The sequence below is a fragment of the Mytilus galloprovincialis genome, chromosome 11 (genome assembly GCF_965363235.1).
Source record: "Mytilus galloprovincialis chromosome 11, xbMytGall1.hap1.1, whole genome shotgun sequence".
Taxonomy (NCBI): Eukaryota; Metazoa; Mollusca; class Bivalvia; order Mytilida; family Mytilidae; genus Mytilus; species Mytilus galloprovincialis.
Genome location: NC_134848.1, coordinates 21,160,721 through 21,175,020, shown reverse-complemented (window position 1 = coordinate 21,175,020; position 14,300 = coordinate 21,160,721). Strand labels below are relative to the sequence as shown.

General features: G+C 32.2%; 1 protein-coding gene across 3 annotated transcripts in view; it reads left to right on the top strand.

Moving 5' to 3' along the window:
• Positions 1-13,852, top strand: part of LOC143051851 (endothelin-converting enzyme homolog) — a 34,569-nt gene extending 20,717 nt beyond the window's left edge. For all 3 annotated transcript variants that reach the window (XM_076224841.1, XM_076224843.1, XM_076224842.1), the window contains 12 exons: positions 199-384; positions 1,082-1,171; positions 1,441-1,571; positions 3,939-4,161; positions 4,906-5,082; positions 5,510-5,613; positions 6,207-6,317; positions 7,919-7,986; positions 8,594-8,718; positions 9,379-9,534; positions 10,708-10,784; positions 12,159-13,852. In XM_076224841.1, coding sequence (XP_076080956.1) covers positions 199-384; positions 1,082-1,171; positions 1,441-1,571; positions 3,939-4,161; positions 4,906-5,082; positions 5,510-5,613; positions 6,207-6,317; positions 7,919-7,986; positions 8,594-8,718; positions 9,379-9,534; positions 10,708-10,784; positions 12,159-12,258 — 1,548 coding nt within the window. In that variant the 3' untranslated portion in view covers positions 12,259-13,852. The remainder of the gene's footprint in view (positions 1-198; positions 385-1,081; positions 1,172-1,440; positions 1,572-3,938; positions 4,162-4,905; positions 5,083-5,509; positions 5,614-6,206; positions 6,318-7,918; positions 7,987-8,593; positions 8,719-9,378; positions 9,535-10,707; positions 10,785-12,158) is intronic.
• The last annotated feature ends 448 nt before the right edge of the window (positions 13,853-14,300 follow it).

Here is a 14,300-nt window from a genome sequence, read left to right as displayed (position 1 = left end):
ACAATTACAGACTTTCCGTAGAAATTATTTTAACCCAAAATAGGTTAACAGAGGTATTGATTTTCGTTTGCATAAGGTCGATTTCTATCCGCAGCTCAAATAACAATGAATCCACAGTATTTTTAATGGATTTCTAGGAAATTTATACAATGATTTTTACCATAGCAATTAATTTATGATATCTTTAAATCATTTCAGTTTACTCAGCCTGGTCTCACACTAAAAACCGAGGAGGAATATAACACTACTTACTCCAGTTATAAAGATCTACGTAACGCCATGCTGGACTTCGGTGCCACACTCGGGCAATATCTTGGTGGAGATTATAATGAAACGCGACAAAAGATGGAGGACATTTATAACTTTGAGAAACAATTATCTGAAGTATGTTGATATTTGTTTAGAAAGATTGCATTGCAATATTTGGCATACACCTATTGATAGTGATAATTATAAATATATAAAACATAACAAAAGAATTCAAATGTAGAAAAATATTTATTGAGTGACTTTACAATATCTTAATTCGTCAATGGGCATAAATAAACTCATCATAGATACTAGGATTGAATTATGTATTTGCACCATATGCACCTTTCGTCTGCAAAAGACTCATCAGTGATCATGGTGATGCTCAAATCAAAAAGAGTTAAAATGGTCAAATAAAGTACAAAGTTTTGCCCAATACAGCTAAGGTAATCTATTCCTGAGGTAGAAAAACCTTTGTATTTCAATTTTTGTTATAAACAGTTAATTTATAATTATGACCATATCAATGATAACTCAATTCAACACAGAAGTGCTGACAACTGGGCTGATGATACTTTCTGGGAATAAAAAAACTCCAACAGCAGTACCATCGACCCAGTGGATGTCATACAACATCTTCTATCTATCATCTTAGATACCAGGATTTAAATTGTGTACTTGCTCCAAAAATTATTAATTAAGATTACACTGGATATTTGCCCAAACACAACTATCACCAGCTCTGTCCAAGGCAAAATGTCATTAAAAATTAGTATCATAATTAATATTTGCTTGTTATTGCAATTCATTAAAAAGATGTTAATGATTTCAGATATTTGTACCAAAAGAAATTTTAAGACAGCCAGACTTGATTTACCACAAGATGACACTTAAAGAATTACAGGGAATTATGGGTAATTGGGTAAGTAAACTAAAAAATTTCTGTTTTAAAACAACAGTTGATTGAATATCTAATGTAACAGTATTATTTTTAAAATTCAGTATACACAGAACATAACTTGGTCTAAAATTCAATTTTGATTGACTATAGGTCAATGCATAACTTAATTCTGATTGGTTTATTTCAGACTGACCTAGGCCTATAGATACATAACTTAATCTGATTGGTCTATTTCAGATTGATTTAGGTCTGTTTTTATTCAGAACTTAATTCTGATTGGTTTATTTCAGATTGACTTGAGTGAATATTTACAGAACTTTCTAGGATATAAATTATCAGAAGATACAGATGTGATTGTGTACACTCCAGATTACCTCACCAAACTAGCTCCAATAATGCAGAAAACATTGTCCAATAAACAGTCAGTATTATCTAGTAGTATTTATCAAAGGGCCAAGTGAGCATTTCTCATCATCTCTTCCGTTGTTGATAAATTTTACAAAAATCTACTCCTCTGAAGCTGTTTGGCCCAATCAAACTTGGCCACAATAATCATAATTGATGTATTTAGTTTATAAATGTGTCTGATGATTTCGCCTGCCAACCACAATGGCCCATATGGCTAAAAATAGAACATAGGGGTAAAATGCAAGTTTTGTCTATATTTTTAAAAACTACTGTTGATTTATTAATATTCGTTTGATATCAATGTGGATTACGAGGGTACAGGGGAACCACAAGTTTAAATGTTCAACGAATTAGACTTTGCGAAAACAACAAAATTAGATATCCACAAATTCCCCAATCTTCGAAATTGGTAACCACGAAAAAATAAATGAATCCACAGTATTGAGTGATTTATTGTGATGTCTATTTAAGGAATGACTGTAATATTTTTTCTGTCTATGAAGAAATAACATAAAAAATTTGGTGCACACTGAATAACGCGCGTAGCGGGTTATTTAACAGTGTGCACCACATTTTTTTATGTTATTTCGAATAGACAGAAAAAATATTACAGTCATTTCTTATAATTTAATTCTAAATTCCATTTTAAACCGTAGAAAACAATGAAAAAACGTTGATGACGTCACGGTCACATGACTAAATTATGTCTATGGGCTCATAACAAAATAACGTCAGCCAATCAGAAGACTTGTTACATCCAAAATTAAATTATTAATTTATGTTGGCAAGTGTTGCTGGAGTCTAAAAAACATGTCCTAAAAGAAGAAATAATGAATATGTTCAAGATTAACTTCCAAGGTATTGTATGTTTCCTATATACCAATATGCAGCAGATAAGGGAAATAATGAGAGGAGATAATACCTATAAGATTTCTACTGATCAACTGGGTGAAAATTATAAACCAAATTAGGCTTCCTTATCATCTTGAAAAAAAAACAAATTTAAAAAAGAATAGTTTGCATACATGTGATGGACTATGAAACTCAGATCAGGAGATTTAGAAATTTTGGTCAGGAGATTAGGACTCAGATCAGGAGGTTTTTTATCGACATAAATTGTGTCGTATATGTAACCGTATGATGTAGAAATTGTGTTTTTTCTTCAAATTTCCATCAAATTGTTATATGCTTATATATGTAGTACTCTTTTTGCCTTTCTATTTGAATGAAAATCAAATATTAAGAAGAATATGTTTCTTTTTTTGTTTTGTTTTTGATAATTGAGTGTACACTGTCATTATATTTATTTATCTTATCTGTATAGATTTGTATTTATATCTCCATCTCCTTATCATTGGTAACTGCATGTATAGACAAATAAGAAAGAAATATGCTATACATGTATATTTGTAACATGATAAATTAATAAGAAAAATAACGAACACTATTAATAGTATTGCATGGTTTTGAAGCATTATGAAAGTCATATTTGTAGAAATGTTTTGCTATCTAAAGTCTTTTATACTGACTTAAACAATTCTCAATCTCCAGGTTTTGTTAGAAGTGAGGATTATTATTCAGTCTAAAAAAGTAAAGTGTACATATTGTGTATCCCAGTCACCAATTTGACAGACAGACTTACTATATAAACTTCAATTTAATCCTTGAAAAGAAGTCTAGATTGCTAAAATACCTTATAAATTTATTATTTTTCATTTGTCCCAAAACATTTAAATTCATTTAATAACCATTCTTTTATGATTATTGATTAAAATATTATTCATTTATAGTCTTTTTACAATTTACATTTTTTAAAACCAAAATAACTTAAAACAGGATAAATCAACGGGAAGTAACCAAATACACAAAGTTTTTATAACACAACGGCAGAGTTAGCCAGAGGTAAACATCGTTGATTACCTGTATGTTTGACACCCAAGCTGTCAAGTGAAGCCATATAATTATACTTATTCTTTGATTTACAGGTAAAATTTAACACAGGTGTCAATTACACCTGTACAGTAGTAAGCAATTATCAAATATGGCGGCTGAAAATTTTCATTCATAAAATATTTCATATGCGGGAGTTTTTTCTCCTAAACAGAAGGACGGGAGGAGACCCCTGAAAACGGGATTATTGTACTCCCGTCGGGAGGTTCACATGTATGAGTTTGTATGTATCTTTTTTTGGTGAAAGAATAAATTAAAAAATGTGTCCCTGTCTTGTTTGGAGATGTTAAAGAGCGTCAATTTATAATAAGGAAACCAAAGTTTGGGGGAAAAGTTTCAGTTTATTAGGCTCCATGGTATGCAAGATTCCCTGTTGGCATGAGTTAATATATTCAAACAGTGATAACATTCTACACATTTTTGCTTTCAGACTGTTAGCTAATTACATGGTATGGAGTGCTGTCCAGTATTTTATGGGATTTCTTCCACTGAAGTATTCCAAAGCAGCATTAATTCTAGACAAGGTTGAGAGTGGTGTGAAGGAATTAGATCCCCTAACACAAAGATGTGTAGATAAGACAAATACTGTGTTTGGATTTGCTACAGGGGCTATGTACGTGGAACAACATTTTTCTGAGTCCAGTAGAAGTGAAGTGAGTATGATTGGTTCATTGATGTTAATATTTTATATATGAGTTGCAATTGGTAGAATCAACCTTATGTAAGTCTTTACGTACTTGTACATGTATATATGTTGTTGACCATGTTTGAAACATATTATAATAGACAAACTTTGGTCTGTGTTGTAGTGTTCTTATATCACTAAATTTACAAACAGTTACAGAATTGGTATAGAGATTTTTTAGCCTGAAATATGTCGACATGTTTATACATTGATTTTCACTTGCATGAGGTCGATTTCTGTCTGACACAGGTCAAGTGGTCAGGATGATCTTTGGTATTTTGTTAGTTAATATTTTGCTCTTCAACTATATATAGATTTCCAAAGATTTTAGCTTAGCATCAATAGTTGTATGTATACAATGTCAAGATAGGCATCAGGTGTAGAAAAATGTGTACCATTTATGTTATTATTTTGAATTTTCTTGGATATTTGATTTTGTTCTTTTGTCAATGTATGTATACAAGCCATTCAAAATTGTGCACTTTATTAAACATTTCAATTTGTTGTTAACCTATACTGATATTATCCACTAAAATTGGTTATCAAGAAATGAATATCCAGCATTTGTAAAATCAACAAATATTCAAACTGATAATTTCGTCAATTTACGTTTATACCTAGGAAAATAGATAATTAACACAAAGAGGTCTATTTTTAGTCAGGGTTCTTATTTCAGTGATGTATTCATGGTTTAAATTATTGGTGTATTTAGGTACAGGATATACTAGACAGAGTTCTTAAAGCGTTTTACGACAATATGCCTGAAGTTGATTGGATGGACAAAGAGACGAGAGAGAAAGCTCAAGCTAAGTTAAAATACATCACCCCTATGATTGGTTACCCAGACTGGATCCTTAATGTCACGGAGCTGGACAAGTATTACGAAAATGTAAGTTGAATACTGTATTTATATATATATTTATTCTGAAGAACCTATTAGTATGTTGATACAATGGTATACAGAAATACATAGACATACATAATAATATTATATAACATGGTGAGGTTACAACAAATAGAGAAGAAAAGAATGCATAGGTTTGGAGGCTTCCATTTTATCAGAATTGAGCCATGTGTAGAACATTTATTTATAGTCCGCACTATGATGAAGAGATGACAGGGTATTTTGCACAGTGAATCTATGAGAAATTCCAAAGTTGTTGATAGTTGACCCATTTTCAAAGTACCTTCTCTCAGTATCTTGTATGTAAAATAGTTACAGCTTTTGACAATATTGTCTCAGGGGCAGTAACTCTCATAACAATAATACATTATACATTGTAATATATTGTATACCTGATCATTTTCATTTATAGGTGACAATTAGTACGGACAGATTTTTTGACTCATATTTGTCACATAGAAAAGTTGAGGTAGATCGAGTGCTGAGAAAACTGAACACTGTCCCAGATAGATCTGAGTAAGTTTGTAGAAGTTAAGGCATGTAAGGGAAATAACTCTTGCAATGTGGAATTTAATCTGTTAGCTATAATTACAGGCCAACATTTTCAAAGATGATGCTTCGGCTTTGGCTGTACACCAATCTTAAGTTTGTCATTGAAGAAAACAATTTTGTTTCCATGATTGTTTACTTTCTCAAACTAATTTTTGTAAGTCAGAGACAAACAATGGGCACAAGAAGGAGGTCAGTCAGATTTAAACACTGGCACAAAATTTAAATTGAGCTTAATTTAAATAAAAATTGCAAAAAGATATATTTTGTTTATAGCTGTACATACTGAATATAATATCTGAGCTGTGTCGTGTAGAAATCAACCTTATGCAAGTGTATGTATACATGTACAAGTATAAGACTTCAATTGATTTTAGAACATGTTTTAAAGATAATTTTTGGTCTGATTTGTAGGGTTCTCATTATCAACTCAATTTTCAAACTGTTACTGATTATGCATATAGGGATGTTTTTGAACTTGAAATAGGTTAACAGATGTATTAATCATATGCTCAAAGGGTACATTACTCACATGACTTTTGATATTTTTTTGTTTTTAGATGGGACATGATGCCATATGCTGTCAATGCCTACTACACACCTCAACTAAATAAAATTGTCTTTCCTGCTGGTATTCTACAGAGACCATTTTATGATCCAGAATTTCCATTGTAAGTATTATGTCTCATAAAAAGGTGCTTTCTTTCTCGTAGAAAAGTGCTTTTCTAAATAAAAGGCAAAAGATAACAAAGGGACATTCAAATTTAAAAAAAAAGTGACAAAGCCATGATCAAAAAAGGCCAATAGACTAACAACAGTACACAAAACACAACATCGAAAAGAAGCAGTATGAATCCAACCAAAAACTTGGGAAGGGATCTCAGGTGCTTGGGAAGGGATCTCAGGTGCTGGGGAAGGGATCTCAGGTGCTTGGGAAGGGATCTCAGGTGCTGGGGAAGGGATCTCAGGTGCTTGGGAAGGGATCTCAGGTGCTGGGGAAGGGATCTCAGGTGCTTGGGAAGTGTAAAAGTGAAGGAGGTTGTGGGTTTGATGACAGATTGAATATACAAGACTTTACTTTAAGAGGTCCTGGTTTCTCCTTAAATGGGAAATGGGACCTTTGTTGCTGTCTGACAGAGTGGTCTTCATAGTCTAACTACTGTATTACTAGCCAGTCAACATCAAGGCTGACAGAGTGGTCTACATAGTCTAACTACTGTATTACTAGCCAGTCAACATCAAGGCTGACAGAGTGGTCTACATAGTCTAACTACTGTATTACTAGCCAGTCAACATCAAGGCTGACAGAGTGGTCTACATAGTCTAACTACTGTATTACTAGCCAGTCAACATCAAGGCTGACAGAGTGGTCTACATAGTCTAACTACAGTATTACTAGCCAGTCAACATCAAGGCTGACAGAGTGGTCTACATAGTCTAACTACTGTATTACTAGCCAGTCAACATCAAGGCTGACAGAGTGGTCTACATAGTCTAACTACTGTATTACTAGCCAGTCAACATCAAGGCTGACAGAGTGGTCTACATAGTCTAACTACAGTATTACTAGCCAGTCAACATCAAGGCTGACAGAGTGGTCTACATAGTCTAACTACTGTATTACTAGCCAGTCAACATCAAGGCTGACAGAGTGGTCTACATAGTCTAACTACTGTATTACTAGCCAGTCAACATCAAGGCTGACAGAGTGGTCTACATAGTCTAACTACTGTATTACTAGCCAGTCAACATCAAGGCTGACAGAGTGGTCTACATAGTCTAACTACTGTATTACTAGCCAGTCAACATCAAGGCTGACAGAGTGGTCTACATAGTCTAACTACTGTATTACTAGCCAGTCAACATCAAGGCTGACAGAGTGGTCTACATAGTCTAACTACTGTATTACTAGCCAGTCAACATCAAGGCTGACAGAGTGGTCTACATAGTCTAACTACTGTATTACTAGCCAGTCAACATCAAGGCTGACAGAGTGGTCTACATAGTCTAACTACAGTATTACTAGCCAGTCAACATCTAGGCTGTCAGTTTGAATCCCACTTTAATTGACTAGGATTGTCAGTTTTCCTACCAAAGGTTATAGTTCAGACCAGGAAATAGCACAATTGTGTTGAAAGTGTCATTTAACACTAATATAATCAAACAATCCTGAAAAGGAAAAATTTATCAAACTGATGTTTAGTTACTTGTAACTATGAAAACCTACATATTTGACTTAAAATTATTGAAATGTTTCAAATATTCTATACAGATCTTATTCCTTTGGATCTATTGGAGCTGTTATGGGACATGAGATGACACATGGATTTGATGATCAAGGTAATTCTATTGGTTGATTGTTGATTTGGGGAGGGGCTACATATTGATGATCAAAGTTATTTTATTGGTTGATTGTTAATGTGGGAAGGGGCCTGGAATTAATGATTAAGGTATTCTATTGGTTGGTTGTTGATTTGTTGAGGGGCATCATTCTGATGATAAAGATGACAATTAATGTTGTGGGCATATTTGCTTGTGAAATTGCATTTCTGTACCAACCAAATAAAATTGAGAATGAAAATGGGAAATGTGTCAAACAGACAACGACCCGACCAAGGATTAGAAAACATGCATTTAATTGGTAGAAAATATGTTCCATAAGAGGAAAATATGTAAAGTTTAAATAAAAATTGCCAGCTTAAAGGACAAAATCTTTAATTTATTTGCATCACTTAGCCTGAGGTAGTTAAACTATCACTTTTGCAACAAAATTTTTAAAAAGTCTGATGTTATGAAACATTAGCTTACTGGTGATAAAATGTTCTGAGCCTTATCTTTTACAACTTTTTATAACAAAAGTTTTACTAGGATTTCTCCCAGAGAAAAGGTCAATTATAAGATAGGTACATGTAATAGTATTAAGAATGATTTTATTGTATCATTTCAGGGAGACATTTTGACAAATATGGAAATTTAGAGAATTGGTGGACCAACCGATCTAGTCAAGGATTTATACAAAAGTCTCAATGCATGATTGATCAATACTCACAGTTCAAATACCAAGGATATAATGTAAGATGTAGAGTAATACGAGATTATTTTGCGTTGTTAGGTTCTTTCACCATTGACATTTCCACATTTCCTTGCAATGTTGTTTAGTCCAAATTCTTTTTCAAAAAACTAAAATAACCTTTAAAATAATCTAGAGAAAAACATACAGACTTAAAAATTAAACAGCTGTCTTGACAATGCATTTATACAGTCAAGCTTTTTTAAGATGTCCTGAGTTTGTAATAGTTTTGTTTTACAAATTAACAAAAAAAAAAAAAAAAAAATCTATAATCTCCAATTAGATACCAAGTAATGATTTTAAAACAAATTTTGTTCTCAAGAATTGCTTTTATTTTCATGTTTCTTTTTATTCTAAAGTTTTACTTTAATTCTCAAGAATGTTTTTAATTCTCAAGTTTTCTTTATTCTTAAATTTTGCTTTATTCTCAAATTTTGCTTTATTCTCAAGTTTTCTTTTATTTTCAAGAATTTCTCTATTAAGTTCTGCTTCATTCTCAATATTTGCTTTATTCTCAAGATTTGCTTTATTCTCAAGTTTCGTTTTATTATCAAGTTTCCCTTAATCTCAAGTTTTGCTTTATCTCAAGTTTTGCTTTATTCTCATGATCAAGAATTGTTTTCCCAATAATTACTATATTCTCAAGTTCGTTTTATTTTCAGATAAAGGGTGAAACAACCATTGGAGAGAATATAGCTGACAATGGTGGAGTCAAGTCAGGGTATACAGCTTTTAGTTCATGGAAACCAGAGGACATCAAGAAATTTCCTGGACTAAACTTAACACCAGAACAACTCTACTTTATAGGATTTGGACAGGTTTGTATTTTACTGCTGATTCATTTATTTTTGTGGGTACCAATTTTTGTGGATTTTAGAGGAATCAACGAAAATTGGCATCCAACGAATGAACAGTATACTTAAATTTTCTTTGTGTATAAAAGATAAGGCAATGTGGTATGATTGTAAATCAGTGGTCTAAGTAGTTACTACTGTCATCACTAGCCAGTCTACACCGAGGTTGTGAGTTTGAACCCCGCTCGTGTTGGTGCACTCGACTCAAATCTTAATTGACTAGGATTGTCAGTTTTCCTATCGATGGTCGTGGTTTTCTCCAGGCACTCTGGCTTCCTCCAACAATAAAAACTGGCCGCCATGAAATAGCCTAAATGCGGTGCTTAAAAAGTAAAATCACAAAAATACTGAACTCAGAGGAAAAACAATTCGGAAAGTCTATAATCAAATGGCAAAATCAAATAACAAAACGCCTCAAAAACAAATGGACAAGAACTGTCATATTCCTGACTTGGAACACGCATTTTCAAATGTAGAAAATGGTAGATTGAACCTGGTTTTATAGCTAGTTAAACCTCTCACTTGTATGACAGTCGCATCAAATTTCATTATATTGTCACCGATGCTTGAACAAAACAAACAGACACAATAGGTAAAAAGTGCCATTAAAACATCAAATCAAATCAAATGAGACAACTATCCACTAGAGTTCAAATGAGTGGTTAACTGGAGTTGAATTAAGTAACTTCACTCTATTTACATATTTAACAGTCTACAGTCTACACAGAGTTTTTGCAAAATATTGTTTGGGACCAATAAGAAAAATGTCAGGATATTGGTCTTTGGACTAGTAGTTGAAAAAGTTTTTGGTGCAGACTGCATATTTGGTAAAGGTACACAATATGCAAACAAAAAAGGTAGGGGAGGGGGGATAATTAAAGACAATAGAAATTTGCCAGAATGCAGATTATATTATGATATTATAAACTATTTAAATGAATTATGAGCTTTGGTTCAAGCCATAGCCTATTTTTGTAAAAAATATACTTGAAAAAAATCTTTTTCATGAGCGAATAGACAGAAAATTAAATGAAAGAATATTAAGATAAAGCATTAAAAGAGAGTTTTATAATGTGTTTTTCAACAATAAAAAAAGGTTAGGAAAAATAACGTATCATTATTTTGTCTTGTTTTCAGATCTGGTGTTCGTACTATACACCAGCACATGCCAGGACGTCAATCTTAACAGATGTACATTCCCCAGCTCCTATCAGGTAAATAATGAGGAGTTTTTTTTTAATGTGGATATGAAAGAGCAAAAAACACATTTAAGGACACTTATGACTTTATGTCGGTAAAATTATATATATTGTAGTTACACAGTAACTCTGATGTCATTCTGTATTCGTAATTTCTTTGTGTCACTGAATGAAAGATGTTAGGTATACCTCAAAGAGAATATGCAGATAATGGGACACAAAAACTATTGATGAACTTGGTGAAGTTATAAAGCCACCAAACTACCAAGACTTTTTGGAGTGGTGTTAATTGTGAACGATTATCTGCATACATTATTATAATCTTAAAAAAGTATCTATATTCTGCCTTTCTTATCTATATATATTGACAGCTGACTAACTTCAAAAAATTCTTAATAAATATTATTATGATCAGTATTTCCACGCTTTGAGCCCATGCATAGCTCATGCCATATGAATGTAGATATTGATATAGTTGGTATCACATTCACTACATACATTCATCCATTGACATTTTTTTTTGCATACTTGATTCGCATAGGATTTTTCAATAAAATGCTAAAGATATGCTTTAAAGTATAAACAAATTTCGAACCAGAATGTGTCCATAGTACACGGATGCCCCACTCGCACTATCATTTTCTATGTTCAGTGGACCATGAAATTGGGGTCAAAACTTTAATTTGGAATTAGAATTAGAAAGATCATATCATAGGGAACATGTGTACTAAGTTTCAAGTTGATGTAACTTTAACTTCATCAAAAACTACCTTGACCAAAAACTTTAACCTGAACTTTGCACTATCATTTTCTATGTTCAGTGAACCATGAAATTGGGGTCAAAACTATAATTTGGCATTAAAATTAGAAAGATCATATCATGGGGAACATGTGTATCAAGTTTCAAGTTGATTGGACTTCAGCTTCATCAAAAACTACCTCGACCAAAAACTTTAACCTGAAGCGAACGGACGCACAGACAGACGAACGAACGAGTGAACGGAGGCACAGACCAGAAAACATAATGCCCCTCTACTATCGTAGGTGGGGCATAAAAAGAAATATTTCATCAAATAGATTCAAGTCAGATATTCTTATGAATATCCTTTTCATATTGGATACAAATTTTATTAAGTCTGAAGCAGACACTTTGTAGTCAAAGTATTTCGACTGAGGTACTACACAGGCGTCAAAAGGCGCAAATTGTCAAGTCAAATATAAATATTATGTAAAATATATAAAACTGAACAACAAATAATTAACATATGATAAAACTGAATAAACGGAGCAAAATATATTGAATAATTATATATATATATATATATATCTGGGACAAAAGTGTTTATTGAATTTGACTAGCCAATTCATACATTTGATATTTATTTTCAGGCCCAATGGTATAGCAGTCAACTCTCCGGCATTTTCTAAAGCCTTCAATTGTCCCAAAGGGTCTCCAATGAATCCTGATCACAGATGTGAAATATGGTAACCATAGCAACCGTAACTGGAAACCATGACCTCTGGATTGGTGCTACCAGCATGTCTTCCTAACTTTTCAACATTTTGTAACTGCTACTTCATACATTATGTATTTGGTTTTTGTGTTCGCTGTACTGTAACATGTATATGAATGCTATACTTTGTAAGTGTTTTGGGTGTCTTTTTGAAAAAATGTGAGAGAGATGCCAAATTGTATTAAAATCCAACAAGTAAGAAATATATAAATCAATATGCCAAAAGAAAAATGCCAAAATTATTTTAAAATGCCAAGTGGGTAAAAAATACATGTCTGCTTGTACTTGCAAGCTGGCCTTATGTTAGCTAGATTTATTGTATTCATAGATTTTTGTAAGATATTTCACAAATTATTTGTGGTAGTTTCAAAGCATCCATGCCATTTGGCTCAATTATACCTTATTTTTATATTTTTATTGAAAAATGGAGGGGTATTATTGAAATAATGGGGGAAATTATAAATTAGTTGATCTATTTATTTTAAAACATGCATGGCTTATTTGTTTTTAAACATTAAACTACCAACAATCAATATTTGTACACATTTCATGATCTGACAGAAGTAACCCACGTTTCATAGCTCACTTTTTGAAAAAGAATTTATCATCATGCAAATATTTTTCTTTTTTCGAATTTTTTATCACTATAGAAAAGAAAAAGAAGATAAAATTCTTAAAAGTTATAGGTATGAAATTTCTGACCATCTTTTGTATTTTTATAATGAAAGTTAAACTTTGTAGATTAGGCAGAATTTTTTCATTACTGAAATTCTTAATGGAACATTTAAGTGCTTTTGTTCATGTTTGTGTCAATTAAGAATGAAAAGTACTATTTATGAAACATTCCTTATATATATAACGCATAATTTTGTTCTTTTGTAAGAATTGTCTTTCTTTATTGAGATTATCATTGTAAATTGATTTTTTATTCTGCAGGGTAACCATGGTGATGTTTTATTCATGCATTGAAAAATCAACTTCTCATTCTTGCAGGTATATTTTTGTGCAATTCACTCAACGTTTTATTTCTTTCATTTGTACAAGGAATGTATATATAACTAGCCATGCATTACAAAAAATATGAAAATTTTGTCACCTTGGGTTGGTTAAAAGGTAGACATATAGATTTAAGATATAGAAAAAAAGGGAGACATTAATTTGAGATTATTTTTCATTTAGATTTGTTGCCATGAGAACACAGATTTGTATTTCAAATCAGTTTATGTTAGTTCAAAAGGTAGATCAAAATTTGAGATTATTTTTCATTTAGATTTGTTGCCATGAGAACACAGATTTGTATTTCAAATCAGTTTATGTTAGTTCAAAAGGTAGATCAAAATTTGAGATTATTTTTCATTTAAGTTTGTTGCCATGGGAACAAAGATTTGCATTGTGGGAAGTGTGTATTATTTAAGGTTGTGACTGAGATTATCATGTGACTTGGTTGTTATTATAATAACAATGTGATATTGTTCATATTATGCATTGTTCTGTTTTTATTTTTTGGTTTATGGAGAGAAATCCTATTTAGTGCCTTTCTTTTTTTTAATAAAAGAAATTTATTCTTTATTTATAGTTATGTTTTTTGTATCGTACATTTAGATAATGGATAAGTCCACATAGATGCCTTTGATAGACTTATATGTTGAATAAAACCAACAAGATTTAGTTGATTATACATTTTTGTCGAGCCTGCAACTTTTGTTGCAGAAAGCTCGACATAGGGATAGTGATCCGGCGGCGGCGGCTACGGCGGCGGCGTTAGCTCACTTCTTAAAAGCTTGATATTTTAGAAGGTGGAAGACCTGGATGCTTCATACTTTGTATATAGATGCCTCATGTTACGAAGTTTCCGTCAGTCACATGTCCAATGTCCTTGACCTCATTTTCATGGTTCAGTGACCACTTGAAAAAAAAGTTCAAATTTTTTGTAATGTTGAATTCTCTCTTATTATAAGTAATAGGATAACTATATTTGATATGTGCGTACCTTGCAAGGTCCTCGTGTCTGTCGGAC